Source organism: Buteo buteo, chromosome 8 (assembly GCF_964188355.1).
Source record: "Buteo buteo chromosome 8, bButBut1.hap1.1, whole genome shotgun sequence".
NCBI lineage: Eukaryota > Metazoa > Chordata > Aves > Accipitriformes > Accipitridae > Buteo > Buteo buteo.
In genome coordinates this window covers 9,451,267-9,467,985 of record NC_134178.1, presented here as the reverse complement: position 1 = coordinate 9,467,985, position 16,719 = coordinate 9,451,267, and the positions used below count along the sequence as shown (strand labels likewise).

Here is a 16,719-nt window from a genome sequence, read left to right as displayed (position 1 = left end):
AGAATCTGTTTCTGTATAACCCTGTTGAGGTAAATTTGTGATGGTTGTCTGTAACAGTTACATGTGGCTTAATATTATGTTTCCATGAAAAAATTGTATTTGTCATTACAGAAGAAAAACAGATTTAGAGTTAGTTCTTGTGGAACTAGAAACTTGGTGTTATGGTTTTTGCACAGTAATGTTTAATTCCCTTCTGCTCACAAAATTACGTTCCAGACTGCAACTGAAGGGAATTAAATTCTAGAAAATGGCTACTTGAGAGATACTGTTCCAATTTAAGCATACAGATGGCATATGCACTATGTAGATGATGCCAGTCTTTCTGTGCCACATGCTTAACTGCGCAAACAGTTCCCAAATTAGAATTCCAAGAGTGAAATCACAATCCCTGTTGAAGTCAAGCACCTTATCTTAATTAGAGCTGTGATTTCACCCTAATTGTTTTTGTGTCTCAACAGATGCTAGAACACACAGAAACTGCTATTGTGATTGTCAAAACAGTCTGTTTGCAAGAAAAAAATTACTGCTTTTTCGTTGCCTTCTGTAGTTCTAATAGAAGTCAACAAGAACTAAAAGGTTTTAGAGGTAGAAGGTTTGACAAATTTTCACCTATGAGGCCAATTCTCTTAAAAGCTATAAATATGAAAGCAAAATTTCTTTATGAAATGCAAAGGCTTTTAAAAAAACACCTCAGATAGAAATTCTAGAGTGTGCTGACAAATTTATGTATTGACTTCTGTGCTGTAAACAGCAGTAATAATAAAAGACATCTCACTTTCCAATATTAAAATACAGAAACTGGTGAAATTATAGACCTGCTGAAAAGATGATTATTTGAAAAAAAAAATTCAGCATACAGCTTTAAATTAATACCATTAGGTGTCATTTTAGTAGTAGCAGGTCATCTCTTTTCCTTAGCTTTGTGCCCTTAGGTTCTTCTTGACTGTTTATTTCACAGAATAGAGGAAAATGGACTCTTACCTTCCTTTGGAAAAAACAGTAAAACTAGAAATGTGTGATCAAAGACAAAGGAAAAAAAATAAGCACGTCTATCACACTTTGTGGTATTTAGCATTTATTCAATCAGACATGGCTGAGTCTATTCCACCTGCTTGGCCACACTATGACTTTGGGTAGATTTTCAACTGTTACAAGTGTACACAAAAAGCCAACGTTTTTAAATCATCCTATTAAAGCATCACTAGTCCTTTGGTACAGAGAGGATTTTTTTCACAGAATTTTTCAGGATTGTGATTCAGATGATGAATCAAATTCTTAACCATTGATAAAGGCTAAAAATGAATGTTGAATGACATTACTAAGACACAGAAGGCTTGCTTCTCATGCTCTCTAGCAGGATAAATCCAGAGATTGGGTCTTCACTAGTATAATCTTACTAGTTAAGGTATTTTTTGGCAGTAATTTAGTATAAATTTATGTTTGGTTCCCCCCCTCCCCCTTCAGTCATGGACTGGTGCTCACATAGTATAGTTTTACCAAAGAGGAATATAAAACAGAATCGATTACTGGGTTTTTTCGGAGACTCCTACCATGATTGCATCATTGGATTACAAAGCATTTTGTTAAATAAGAAAAACTAAATGTTAGTAGAATCACAGGTGATCTGCCTTTTACATAGAATCTGCCTATTTGGCTTTATATACAAAGGTGAGGGGGGGCACAGGATGTTTGGGGGTTTTTCAATAACTGAGATTTGCATTTTTTGCCATATTTTTCTTCTTTTGTAGGCATTTAAGAGAAGTGATGTAGTGGTGGTGTTCTAAATATTAAGCCACTTTTGCATGTATAGGGAAGTCTTGTCCCTGTATTAAGTAATGGTACTTCAGTATCACTAGGCAGTTTCCAAAACCTCAGTTGAATAATTTACAATTTCTTAGGGATTTGTGGCTTTTCCTGCACCCATGCCTTCTATTCAGTTACCAGACCTCCTATTCTATGGAGCAGGCTTTGCTTGAAAACATAATACTTAGGAATACCCTTGTATAAAAATCTGATCAGCTAATCTACTGTGAGACAACCTGTTTCATCATTGTTGTGGCAAATGGCCTGAGCTACTCAGAATCTAGATAACAGTGCCCAGAATGTTGTGTTTTCTGCTTCAGATACCCAGGAAGTTACAGACTTATATAAATATGAACTTAAGTAATTATTGCAACACATTCTTCTTATGGCTGATGACTGCGTATGCTGTTTATATGTTTCAGCTTTATCCAACTAAGCGTTTTGCTCTAGCTACATTTGCATTCTTACTTTGTACTGACAAAACACCCCAAGTAACTTTTTATAGTGTCAGATATGTGAGAATGGTAAGGGAAGTACTTTTTTTTTTCTTTAACAAAAAAAAATTCCTTATAAACATCCTTTATGTTTCATATTGTCTTCCTGAAACACTTAAGCTGTTTCATTAAGAAGAAAAGCCCTTTTATATATGAGGTTTTAAAAATCTGGTGGTAATCACCATGGATTTTTTCCTTTAGTCTTGCAATGTTTCCACTAGTGCTCAGACTATAATACTTTTTATAGTCTTAAACCTTTTTTGCATTTGTATTAAAAATACTGCCAGAAAGGTTCCTTGAGCAAGACTGAAGTTGAAATGTATTTTCAGGTTTTTGGAAAGTCTCTTTTTTTTGTGTGTGTGTGGATCTGGCAACAGTGTCATTAATCTAACTGTTCTTGTCAGTATCTAATTTGTTCAGGCCACATCTAGTAGACATAATTGACTTCTGGCTATAGGATTGCATCTCAAATGCTTTGATTTATCGTTCATAATCCACACCTAAGAAGAAAGAATCAACAGGAAGCTAGTTTTGCCATCATCTGGAAATAATTGTGATTGTTTCCTCTAAGGCTTCAGCTGTGTGCTTCAACTGAAGAGCAAGGATCCAAAACACTTCTGTTTTGTCATTTGGCTTGGGCCTAGACAAGGTTGGGAAGTCTAGATAGTCGAGTTATACTGAAATATGATGATAACACTTCTACACTACTCAGAATCATTGGATCCTCCAAGTGTTTTTCCGCTCTTATCGCTGGAAGAACTAAGCCTTTTCTTATTTACTGGAGAAACAAACTCACAACCAAAGCTGAAGTTTTCCGGTCCAGTTTTAAGCAGTCCTAGTGTTCTACAAGGATCTCTCTACTCATTGATTTGTCTCATTAGACTGTGCATAATAGTTTTTCTCTTAACTTTTGAGTCTGATATTTTTGGAAAAAAAGGCCAGGTGCCTAGGAAACAATGAATCTAAATGCCTTTGAAATTGTGGCTGAACTGCCTTACTATTTAAAAATTGTACATATGCCTCTTGACTAGCTTCATAAATTAATTTCTTAGAGTTAGTACTGAAATCACCAATAGCACTGAAAATGTGTACTTTCCTCAGTATGTTATGATGAACATTTGCTTTGAGTAATATGCTGTCTTCTGTTGAGAATTGTTGGAGGAATACAAATCAAAACATTTTCAAACCAAGAAAATTTCCCTCAAAGGGAGAAGCCTTCAAGAGAGTCCAAAAATAGTGGCATTCCCCAAGTTACTCTAAACTTGTTTTTCTCCAAATGACTTGGGTCCTTGCATCACTTTTCAAAGCTTTCCCTTGCTAAACCATCACTGACTAGCAGATCATAACAAACTAGGTTTAAAAAAAAAAAAGGTAAAATTAATTTTTCACCTCTTCTTGAAAGTGAGAAAATGCCAGAGACAGAATTGCGGAGCAAGCAGGAAATCTCTTTATAAAAGAAGGAAGTCACTGATTTTTTGGAAAAAAGTATCTCTTAGCTGCTAATGGATTAAGGTGATGCTGATAATCCTGTACACAAAAAATAAAGGAAAAACAGTTCCTTTAGGCTTTTCTTTTTTCTTTTTCAGCAATTAATATCTTATTTAGTCTCATTTGAACATTTTAAACTTGTTATGCTGGAGTGATTTTGTAAATAGAATTAGAGCTGATTTCCCCCAGTCTGTTACATGTTGCAAATGAGTGTTTCGTTCTTATGCATGTAGCAGAAGTATATAGACCTACATATTTTGAACCACAATGGTTTTACAGCCATAATATTGTCGGATCTGTCCTCAACTGTGTTAAAATCAAAGCAAGCAGCTAGATAGCTACATATGGAACTTTCTGTGAAATCATATCTAATGAGTCCACAAAAAAGTGCAGAAGTTCTACATGAGTTCATTGCACATCAAGCGTATAGGCAGCAACAGGGATAAAGTATTGCCTGTCATTTTAACTTTTCTTGATGCTTTAAAATAGCTATGAGTGCTATCACATAATTAGCATAGGTTTGAAGATATTAGTAGAGGACCTTTACCTGATTAATATTGCATGAAGAGTTTAACCCCAATTCTGGTTTTTAATTTGTTCACAAAGGGCCCTTGTATTGGTAAAATGTGACAGGGATAACTGTTTTCTTTGAAAACTGTTTTAGCCCTTTTTTTCTGCTATCCTTGACATTAGGCAAAATTACCAGACATTCCTACATTGCCCTTTGACATGGAATATTATATTCCAAAATTCCTCTGGGGGTAAAGGGGATTTTTTTTTTCCACCCCCACAACATATGAGTGTATTATTTTATTTCCTGAAGAGGTGACTCAGTTATCTGATCTTATGAAATTAAGTGCTGTACAGTCAAAATGGCATGTGAAAAAGATTGCTCTACAAGGGACTTCCTTGCCTTTGCAAAACCCAGTCAGAAATTCCTATTCTCCTTTCTGTAGAATTTCCCGGTACACACCCTGCATCTGCTGTCTCCTCACTGAAGTGTAGGACCACACTGGTAGTCTGAGGCAAGAGAGGTGGCTTTTTTGAAGTGATCTATTTTGGCAAGGTTTAATACTCTTAAGCCCATAAGAATGTTGGAGGAAAAAAACCTCAGTGTGCTGTAAACTGGATGAGGAGGGGGAAGAGAGTGTCCACCTTCCTTCTCAGGTGTCAGCTTCTGTGTCTCTGAGGCACTGCGGAGGGATGCATCTTACAGAGTACAAACCGACCAACACCGACCACCACCACATAGCTGAAAAAAGATTTGGAAGCACCTTTAAAATGGAATTATGTGCCTCATTCTCTTCAAAGTATTATTCAGCACATAAGTTTCAGGTAGTTGCCTTTAACAAAGACACCAGTATGACTAACGGCCTTTAGCATTGTCAGCCACTTGAGATCTAAGAGACCCCAGATACTCAGTAATTAAAAAGCTGTTTGATTGCTAAGGCAATGTAAAAATAGTTGTTACCTAGGATACATCAAAAAGTCAAACCTGAATCTTAGACTGTGGAAAAACTTTTCAGATTTACAGAGTTTGTAGTGTGGAAACTTTCACAGATGAAGCAGCTAAGCAAATGGTTATAAGGCTGTGGATGTAACTGTTCTTTTAAATATATCTGTGTTCCTGTGATAGTGTTGTGTTGTTAATGAACCTTGTGTCTTATTTCAGAGAGATTCCCCCTCTACATCCAGACAGTCCCCAGCTAATGGTCATAGCAGCACTAACAATTCTGTTTCGGTAAGATTTCCAGTTCCACACAGAGAAAGTGTGAAAGTTTTGTTGGTGCTCATCTGCCATTACTGTTATACTTATCGTGTGGTCAGTGGAAAATTTTGTCCTGCTGATAGAACCAAAGTTATTACATATGTAACTCCCCGTTTTCTTTTTTTTAAGATTTTTTTCCAACATATTCTTCTCATTAAAAGCCATGCAGTGAATTAAATGTTAATAACTGTAATGTGACACTTCAGTCATCCTTAAATCATTGTTAGCAGTTTCCTCAAAACTAAGCAAAGGATTAAAGTGGAAGTTGTATTTCTATCCTGAACTTTGGAAGCAGTGTTTGAAGAAAGAATAACTGTGCAGTTGGTATTTCGAGACATTTTAGACTCTTTTAAGTTTTGTGTTTTGAGAGACCTCTGGAACGTGTACTGGTTTCCGCTATCTGAGTTAACGAATTGGTGTGCCCTCTGCTGTTGTGGTACGTGCACATACTTTGTGAAATATGAGCCTTGCCTGGATATGAAAAGCAAAAGGAAGTGGCTTTAAACTGCACTACAAACCAAGCTATTATCATCACATCTTTAACACAAAGTACTTCTGTTTCATATGTATTCAGGTAGAAAGGTGCTGTTGATCTCCTGGTTTTTTCTAAAGTATAGTAATGTTAAAATTTGTGTTGTTTATCATTTGTCATCGTTTGGACCAATGTAGTAACTGTACATGCAAGTTCCTTCAGTAAGAGTGCTGTCAATATTATGAGTTCATGGGACTAGCTAAAAAAAAAAAAAAAAGAAAAACAAAACTCAGTAACTATTCCTTTAACTATTAAAAAAAATTACAACTTAGAAATTATTTGCCACAAGGTAAAGTGCTTATTAATTAAAACAATGAGAAATAATTGTGTGAATGAAAATTTTAAGAAACTTTTGTGAATTAAATTGAATTTGTAACATGATTAGTAGTTATAATCTTATTCCTCAGCACGATTAATTGCATTATATATTTTTAATAATAGATTTTTTTAATATTTATAATAGCCATCCTTCTCTATTTAAAACAAGACTAAGTATTAAGTGGAAAAAGTGTTCACATAAAGAGCCTCTTTCACTTGACAGTGCTTTTGTGTTGAAGATGATGAATTATTTATTAAAAAGCACATTCTCTACCTGCTTAAACTTTTGACCTGCTTTCTTCAGCTTGCTGCTAAACAGCCTGGGTTTGATTTTTCCTTAAGAAAAAAAATATTTCTAAACATGGGTCAACGCTTTATACTTTTGTCTGACTTACCATTTTACTGTAATGTAGTATGAATCACTAACAAATGGTGTTGTATACCCTTAAAAAGTAAAATGAAAATTTCTTCTCCTGGGTTGACTTTATTCTGCAGGACTTGCCATCGACAACACAACCAAAAGGAAGACAGGTGAATAGATATCCTCCATGGGAATTTTTGTAAACTTAGCTGCTAGTGAACATCCCTGCTTATCTTTTCCCCCCTCATATTCTGTATGTGCTGGACTAAAACATTTAAGCTTGGAAAATTTGTTCCATTTTTTTCATTTTTCTTTTTAACTCATTTGTTTGTGGCTAATTCAAAATAGCATTTTTTTTGTATGTGTCCATATGTGTGAGAGTTACAAAGTCATTGTAAATTTAACTGGAGATGTTGTTTTAGTTCAGAATGCATTAATAGACTTACTGTTGTGCAGTGACCTGTGCAGATTTTCATCTTAGAGGAAACCTCAAATTTGTATTTTAGCTGAAATGGAGACTAGTAGGGCAAGTGTCTAATACTCTCCTCTAAAACATTGTACTGACAAAGATTCTAAAGCTTGAGTTGATCTATAACTTAATTATTAACAGTAACAAAGCTCTTCAAAGAAAAACATTAAGGTCAGTTTCTATTAAGAGTTGATAAGTCTGAAGATACCTTCTTAAATTTTTGGTCCTGAGGCCCAGATTCAGTAATGTCCCTTAACTTTGTTACCTTGACCTGATGGTAGTACATGTCATCAGGGAACAAAGAAAGACCTTCCCTCTCCAGACAATTCCAAGAAAGCCCTTAAAGGCTCTGCAGAAGATTTCCTATGATTCCATTTGCAATTTTAAGAATTAGGGTTTTTAACTGCAGCCTCCAGATCAACACATACCATCAAGTGATTTGTGATTCCTCTTCAGTAACTGCTCCATTTATATATAGCCCTTCCAGAATCCGCCTCTGAATCTTTAACCGTGGACTCAACCTCTTTCTCTACCAAGGGTTTTAATAACAACCCTTGCAATTCCACTCAAAAGAGTCAATTAAGTCCACGATCTGTTGTCTTTGAAAATTTTTTTATACTACTGTCTGGTTAAGTTAGCTGGAACATGTATTACAAGAATGGATTGCTCTTACTTCGTTTCCTATTTTTAAAGCTTACAGCTATGTTTCTTTAATTTTCTGTTGTCTTCTGAAGTTTGCAGCTGCCTGAATTTAATTCTGGAAAGGCTTCATGAAAGACCTTCCAAGCTGTTGTGTTAGGGGGTTTTTGCCTCTCATAAGGTATTTTTCCCAGGAGAAGAGACTTCGTTCAAAACATATCAGAATAATGGTGTTCCTCGTACTCGCACCATTTATAGTTATCTGGTTTTTTCAAGAGTCTTTTCCCATTAAACCAGCATTATTTTTCTGGTAGCTTGTCATCCTTGAAGACAGTAAGGACTTGGATAACAGATACATTGCTATCTGTAAGGAAGGAAGTCTGTAACATTCCATGAACTGCCAGTATGTGGTGGATAATGGCTCAAACTGGAGCAGGGACTTGAAAAGCGAGGAAGTTTCTAGATGGTAAAAATACTGCTTACATTTCTAGACCTATATTAGATAACGTTGAGGAGAAATAAGGGATTGGTTCAATACCGATTACTTCATAGAAAGCCAATTACTAAATAAACAAAAAATAGGATGTTTTGAAACCAAATAAAAGTGATTAAAAGAAATTGGGTTGCTTGTCCAAACTCACATACTCAGTGCACTGCAGAACAAGGGTCAGATTTAGTATATTAAAAGTTGACTTCTATATTGATATTATCATCTGATGCTCTCACTGTAAACAGATAAAAATGCATCGGGTAAAAGATAGTAGTGATTAGCCATTTAAGTTAATTTATTCATATGTTGGGTTGCAGATTGGATTACTATAGAAATGAACTTTTTAAGTGCCATGAATAGTGCTAACAAACACTGCATAGTTACAGCTATTTTTGGAGCAGAATTTGAGCAAAATTGGCGTTTGTTACAGTTTAAAAGAAGGATATTACTTTGGAATGTAAATTTTTTTAAAAAAAATTAGTCCCTTTTTAGTAAGGAAATCAGCAGTAGACTATACATGGCTGCCTGAGATGCTGTAGTGTGATGTTTGAAGTTCATAAACTGTAGAAATTACCCATCTTGGACATGACATTTAATTCTGGTTTTAAGATCCTTGGATGCATCAGGGCTGTAATTAGCAACCAAAACTGTAGATCACTTTTATTTTTATTTTCTAAGGTTGAGACCTCACTAACACACAAAACAAGGATTGGTATATTATTTTAAATTGTGAAGTCAGAATCTGAATTCTTTCTGTTAGTGTTCCTTAGAGAATAACTTACTCAAATCGTTAGTTTTCATTTATACGGGAGCAGACTTTTACTGAAAAATCCATGCAGAGAATTCCCACATTCCTCCCAAGTAACTATATGCAATGGGTGCAACACAGGACTTCCTATTTAGTCTTAAAAAAGGTACTAAATTTTCAGTCTAAATACTAAAGATCAGTAATGTAGCCTAAGTCCTTTACACTGTCCAATAAAATTTCCTGCCATACAAATTTTTAAAACATACCGTGGGACTTCAGTTGGAAAGCCCAGTATAGTTCAAGTTGTAAGCTGCTGGCTTATAGTCTTTAATGATTCGTGATAGTTAATATTGATTTGAGGGACTCTGTCTTACATGTGTTCATTTTTGCTGCTCAGGTTTTACAGTATGTAGAAGACATGAGCTTTCAAAATAACATCATATGTCTCCATTGCTTGCTGGGGGGGTGTGTTTCTGTTTCATTTTCAACTATCACTTATGCTTTTGCCATTCTGTTTCTTCCTTTGCTTGTTCCAAACAGTATGTGTTGCTACATGCACAGATCAAATTGTCACCTGTTACTTTTAATACTGTACCAGTAATAATACCGCAGTGTCTTTTATAAACTCTTTTTTATAGATATATGTAAGAGCACAATTTGAATATGATCCAGCAAAGGATGACCTCATTCCTTGCAAAGAAGCTGGCATCAGATTCCGAGTTGGTGATATTATCCAAATCATTAGCAAAGATGATCACAACTGGTGGCAGGGTAAACTTGAGAATTCCAAAAATGGTACTGCAGGTCTTATTCCTTCTCCTGAACTTCAAGAATGGTATGACTTAAGTTTTCTGTAAAAATGAATTTAGCTTTGCTTTTATTTCTGTCTTTCATGCCTTTCATTGTTGTATAGCTAGTGTTTGTATAATTTTTTCTTCTTATTTTTTTTTTTCCCAAAAAAAAGTCTATATATTGCCTCAGTTTGTGTGGCATTGATTTTTTTCTCTCGTATATGCATAGCAGTAAGAGTTGCATGCAATATCATATGTGTGGTTACATTAGAAAAATAATCACCTATGTTAGTAAATATTCTGCTTTCTGATATACTATAGGAAACTAGGATTGAAGGCTAGTTGTTTATGTAAGGGGGTCAAATTAATTATTCTTTTTAGGTTCAAAACAGTGTTTTCACTAGTACTGCTTACATGCAAGTGCTGCAGGAATAAGGTGTTAGCAAGACGTCGAGCACAAAGGTCATTGAGGGAGTTTGGGGGTTTTCTCTTCTTTTCATTTTTCATATGAAAGCCAAAAAGTAAAAAGAAATCACAATGCAGATTCCTGAATGACAGATTCAATGAACGACAATGGCCCTGAGTGCCACAAAAGCAATGCAGAGCCTTTAAACAACCTCTTGCAGAAACTGTTTAGTAAATGCTTCAAATGTATCAGCACGAACTCTGGCAAGCAAGTCCTGGGCCATGAAAGTCATAGCCAAAACTCAAGAAAGTTTATCAATATGGTTAATCTAGCCCCAAAATATTTCATGCAAGATTTGCTACGTAAAAGAATGAGAGTGCTATAAAGGGTTTAACAGCACCTGTGCCACCCAGACTGGCCCATGGAGATTTTACTAAAGGAAAAACAGCGGTAGACAAGACATTTCATTCCATCTCAAGAGCTCCCTTGCAAGCCCTGACATAAGGGGACACTGGTGTACATTGCAATAGGAACACTTGCGGTAATTAATCCTAAAGATGGACCTCAAAACAGTTCCGCAACGCAACTTGCTCTGAAGTAATTTAGACCATAGTGGTCTTTACAGACCTCATGCTCTTGCAGTCTAATCGGCTGCAAAGTGGTCTACAGCCATTTTAGCAGGACCCTTCCTCCCATGCTCACTTGATTTGTGAGTTCTAATGATCTACCACTCAGAAGATATTCTTTATATCAAAATACCTCTGTATATAAGTGCTTTTAAGTCACAAAGAAAAAGGGGGGTGAAAAGTTTTACTGTACTCTTGTACTATTAAAAAGTATTCGTTTTCTAATTCATTCTAATTCATTCATGTGGCTTTTTGAAAATACATTGATTACAACAACAAAAAAATTTTTCTCCTCCATATGCCAGGCGAGTTGCTTGTATTGCCATGGAGAAGACCAAACAGGAGCAACAGGCCAGCTGTACTTGGTTTGGAAAGAAAAAAAAGCAGTACAAAGACAAATATTTGGCAAAGCACAATGCAGGTATGAAAAAAAAAAGCAAGTATCATTAACAGGTTAAATTTTTTACAATCTAATCCTTGCCGTTAATTGTTCAGCTGGCATTGTTGTATAAACCTGATGAGGTACTTAGGAAAATAGAAGTAAAATTCTGATTATGCCAACATTGCTGTGCTCGGTTTTTGCTATTGAAACATACAGCTTAATCAGTGAGAGGCAAGCTGCAACAAAATAAATGCATCATAATGTATCCTAACAGCTTACATTGTTTTGCTTTTTACATTTAAAGGAGCACTAGAAACCAAGAGGATATGAATTTTGCAGTCTATGTAACTGTACTGTGCTCTACAGAAGACTTTTCAGTAGCATCCTTGTTAATATGTGTTTATAGTTACAGATTATATGTGTGAAAACATCGTGAAAGGATATTTTTCTTGAAGCGTTACAGCTGGCAGTGGAATAAGAGCCATTGCGTAGTCCGTGTGTTATTTACAGTTACCAAATAGAACAAACTGCAGAAGTTTATCCTTGCAGCAATTTCTGCCTGAATCCTAAGTTTTTGTTTCCTATTTAGACTGCTGAAAAAATGAATTGGTTTAGAAAATTTTGAAAGTAGAAGTGTAGAGTAAGAGATCCTTGCTGAGCAAAATTCATTAGTTTTAGTAGTAAAGAAGGAAGACCCCTTCATTCATGAGCGGAATTTAGTTCTTTTTTTCTTTTAATATAAAATGTTCGATGTGTTAAAGCTGTCTGTTGGGTTTGCATTGATATCACATACTGTAATGATAAATATGTTGTTGTAGTCTCTTGGGAGACTTGCAGAGATTTTTATTAGAATTAAAACACATACCTGTCCAAACAGTGTAATGAAAGTATTTTATATATTGAATTAATTTCTGGGTTTTTTTCAGTTGCATTCTTGAATGCATGAATCAAACAATATAAATCTCTATTTTCACATTTCTCATTACTTGTACAATCTGTATGCAGTATCAGAGCTCATAATATAGCAGTACTACAGAATTTATGTTTACTTAAAAAAAAGTTGTTTGAAAATAAAATCTAAGAAAGTCAAAGAACAGTAATTGTCATTTATAGTCCTTAATTCACCATCACATTTCAGATGTTCACAGTTAAATATAAAATTACGCTTTACCCTGAAAACCCTTACAAGTAGCGTTTGAAAGCTTTAACTTGTTTTCTTCCTTTTGCTGGTTTAGTATTCTGTTTGTTTTAATGTTTCCACTCCATTGCGGTAGCAGTAAACCATGTTTTACTAATTATGATCTTAACAAAAACGCTTGAGAATAAATGTGGATTTTATGACCTAAAGTCTTTGACAGTACTGGTTTTAAAGTATTATCAGTTGCTCCCAGCATACATTCCCACAGCATTGCTACTCCCTTCAGGTGCTGCCATATAACTTTGCGTGGCCATGCTGTTAAATGGATTAGCTGAAGAACAACCCAACAAAAAACACTGATTCTTTTTCTTTAGGGCAGACACATTTCTTAATACAGTTCACAGTGCCACTACAGACTTAATAATGTCAGTGTGACTAAGCCTGGCATGCTACAAAGGAATGAGCAAAGGAAAGAGGATGGCGAGGGAAGGAGAAGGAGCAGGCAATACTTTAGGAGCAAAACTAGCCCAAAGACTTCCTATCAATTAAATCCCTGAAAGGAAGGTAATCTAGACATTCCTATCTTGATGTAGGGGGGACATTTTGGAGAAGGTTGACAGCACTTGGAGTCAGTTTGCCTGCCTCAGTGCTTGCCGCTATCAGTGCTGTTAGTCACTTTACATCAGAGCACGGTGTTTGCCAAAAATTAGAAACATGAACATTAAAAATTATCACAATGACCATAAAAGAAACTGTTCTTTTCCGAATACCATCTGACACTTCCCCTTCCCCCTAAGAAGTCAAAAAGTTAATGAAAATGCAGATTGGAATCAAGATTTCTCTTAGAAATGTTTATTGATCTTGGTGTCCTTGAGTCATTACAGGTGATGCCAGTAATATGCCAGGGAATGATGCCAAATGTAGGATATAAGGAGGTTCACTGAAATGCTATGGTGCTCGCATGAGTTTCAGTTTAACTAAGGTGGTACTGAATTTACCTTCTCTGAACTACTCTATCATGTCTGGTATTGTTAGTCAGAAATCTGGCAACGCTGGCTTTTGCAAGCTTTCAGTGTGTCTGTCTCAGAATAAAAAGCAGATCTTTTCTTCTGTCAGTTCCAAAATAAGTATAATTAATTTGGAACTGAGAAGTCTAATCCAGATGTCAAAATGTTGCTCTTACAAGAAAGTAGAATTTATTTTTCTTCTATTTTAGTATAAAATTCAATAAATCATTTAGCAGTATGTAATCTATTTGGACTTCCCTGTTATTTTTGTCTTAGAGATGAGACTGCACTGGGGTGCTGAGAAACGACCTAGTAAAATACTTCATAGTCAGCTAAGATTTGTGTGGCTAGCTAATGATTTGAGAGCTAAGATTGTAGTGTGATATATTGGGATATTACTGGAACTGGAAATGAAATTCTTCTGCAAATCAGACATAGTTTATGAAGCAAAGAGAATATTCCGGTTAGTTTTTGTAATTAAAAGCAAATATATTCTCCTTTACAAGAAAAATATCATCCCATTTTTCTTTCCTCCATACTTGATATTATTGTGTCCTTCAAGAGACAATTTCACAATCATACATCTTATCATTGTAATGTCAGTTTTAAACCGAAGCCCACAGAAAAAATAAAATATTTTTCATTATTAGGTTCACTGACATTTATATAAATGCTCTAGAGATATACTGCAGTGATATCTAGATATATTTTTTTATTTATTTTACTGAAATGTTATTGCAGGACTTCATAAAAGAACACTCTTTAGAACATACTAGAACGATGCTTCATATTATGCATAATGTAGAAAATTGCCAAGCTTTTATAAAATATGTTTATAATTTCTTAATGTGATTTATTTGCCTTGTGTTTAGACTATTGCATGGTAAAGTTTATTTTGTGCATATACTTTTTATTTTACTAATATATTACAAGCCATATCTCAATGACCCCTGTACATTTTTCATGCTGTCTTACTCCCAATGGCCTCTGTGCATGTAAGTAACCTGTCAAGTGACAATGCCTCTTTATTTGCTTCTTACTGTTTCCTTTCAAGAACTCCTTTTCTTTATTAGCTAGTAACACAGAAGCATTAAAGTTCAGTCTTTAAATGTGCCCTGTATTCCTCATATCTTGTGTATATTAAAAAATTAATCATTTTTCGTTTGCATTTGAAAACCCTACAATCATTAGTTAAATCCATGTAGACTGAAACACATCTTCTCCATGCTGCTGGTTTGTGATGAAGGCATTAATATGTATCATTTCTGTTGTTTGTTCCTGTTGTTTGTATCTAACATAACGTGGTTTTGTTCAAGAAGAAAATAAAGGATTGATTTTTTAAATTATTTTTTAATGGGAAAAGATACTTGCAGGCCTAGATGGTTAGAATGGTAAAACTGTTTAACATGTTGTAGATCTTTAACCCTTTCTAATATGAAATTATTTATTAATTAGTTTAAATAGTGTGAAGTTGCAAAAAGGACAGCAGTAAGAATTCCATGTTTGTGGAATGGAAGAAAAATATTAGAAAAATATGAATTCTTGCTTGTGATATTTGGGGAAAGGTTGAAAGAGATTCTTCTTTAGGATGAAATTCAAAATGCTTCAAATGGACTAGGAAGTTTTCATATCTGTATCTTTTCAAGGTCTTAAAGAGTTGAGTACGACGATTGACTAATTTGTACTTTGACCAAATTGAAGTAGATGTACTTTTTCTCTGGGGTAAAAAGACTGCCATTGAATTGAAAAATCTGCCCTATAAAAAGAAATACATAAAGTTAAACCCTTTGCTGCTTTAACTGGGACTTTAGTACAAAGAGCATGTGCTTTCTGGTAGGCTCCACAGTGTTAATGCTGATCTTGGTGGCTGGGGACTTCTGGAGCAAGCAAACTAAAGCTCCTGCCACTGCGTGCTTTCCTAAGGGGTTTTGGATAGGGGGAAAGGGAGAGGGATATATCTGGACTCATCCTAAAAGATGGATGGGATATAGTTGAGGTGAATGCACCAGCTTAGGACTTGGAAACACTCAAAGATCCCATACTTCAGATGCAGTCTCTCCTCCCTTCTTTTTATATCGTGCATAAATACAGAACTGAAAACTCTTGTTCGTTATTCTGCTCACAATTGCTGATTGCTGTAATCTTTACAAGTATAATTAACTGCCTCCTGGCTTCTTTTTCATTAGAATTCTGCAAGAATTACCAGAGATTATGTGTTATTGCGCACAGGAGGACTAAGCTGTTTTCAGTGAACAAAACTTGATTTGTCAATCATTATATATCTTGGCAATTGACAATAGATTGATAGGCATGATGGAATTCATCCAATTTCAACTGCAGTTGAAATTATTTCTGAAATAATACTTTTACAATTTTTCCCTAAATATGGTGGAGGTTCTTTTATGTAATGCCATCACTTTTCATTAGAACTCTTCATTCTGTCACAAGTTTTGAAAGCATGTCAAGTTAACTAGCACGTGTGTTTAAAGAGAACTCTAATTACAATTAATGTGGTGGTAGTTTTGAAGACTAAATACCACAAAGTATTAACAGTCTTCTCTATACATTTCTCATAGACCTTGTGAAAACATGATTACGAAAGTATCCCTATCTTTAGTGTAAATAGATGTTCTCATATTGTATTCATGTTGGTCACTGTCTACAGATTTTTATTTAGTATTGCTATTTCTTAGGAATGCAAACGTGAATGGCATGCCATTTTAGCTAATTTTTGTGGTCTGCTGAATACTGCATGAAAGGACATGCAAACTTTCCTGAGCATTTCAGTAGCTTTGTTATTGCTTCTTAACAGTTTTTTAAATGAACACTTTTGTTAAAATTGCATAATGAAATGGTTTTATTTTCCATAACATATGACGTTGTATTGTAAATCTAAAACTTGCTAAAATTATAATTTGTAGCACAATTAATTATCACGCTTAATATACCTTTTTTTCTTATCCCTGTGGGGGTTTCTTTTGTGTTTTAGTGTTTGATCAATTAGATCTCGTCACATATGAAGAAGTAGTAAAACTGCCAGCATTCAAAAGGAAAACACTAGTCTTACTAGGTAATTTTGAGTTATTATTCTGAACGTAACAGCATGGTTTTGAAACTCTTCTAGTGGAAAATTTATAATTCATTTCTGTGTTGTGGATTAGGTGCACACGGTGTTGGAAGAAGACACATAAAAAACACACTCATCACAAAACACCCGGACAGATTTGCTTACCCCATTCCTCGTAAGTAGCAGCGTTCA

At 34.9% G+C, this 16,719-nt stretch overlaps 1 protein-coding gene across 4 annotated transcripts in view; it reads left to right on the top strand.

Moving 5' to 3' along the window:
• CASK (calcium/calmodulin dependent serine protein kinase) overlaps positions 1 to 16,719 on the top strand; it is a 223,155-nt gene that overhangs the window by 192,453 nt on the left and 13,983 nt on the right. The window contains exons 18-23 of one of the 4 annotated variants that reach the window (XM_075033578.1): positions 5,458 to 5,526; positions 6,899 to 6,934; positions 9,749 to 9,945; positions 11,239 to 11,354; positions 16,450 to 16,530; positions 16,622 to 16,702. In XM_075033578.1, the coding sequence (XP_074889679.1) occupies positions 5,458 to 5,526; positions 6,899 to 6,934; positions 9,749 to 9,945; positions 11,239 to 11,354; positions 16,450 to 16,530; positions 16,622 to 16,702 (580 nt within the window). The remainder of the gene's footprint in view (positions 1 to 5,457; positions 5,527 to 6,898; positions 6,935 to 9,748; positions 9,946 to 11,238; positions 11,355 to 16,449; positions 16,531 to 16,621; positions 16,703 to 16,719) is intronic. The other 3 variants (XM_075033580.1, XM_075033581.1, XM_075033582.1) reach the window with 3 other exon arrangements.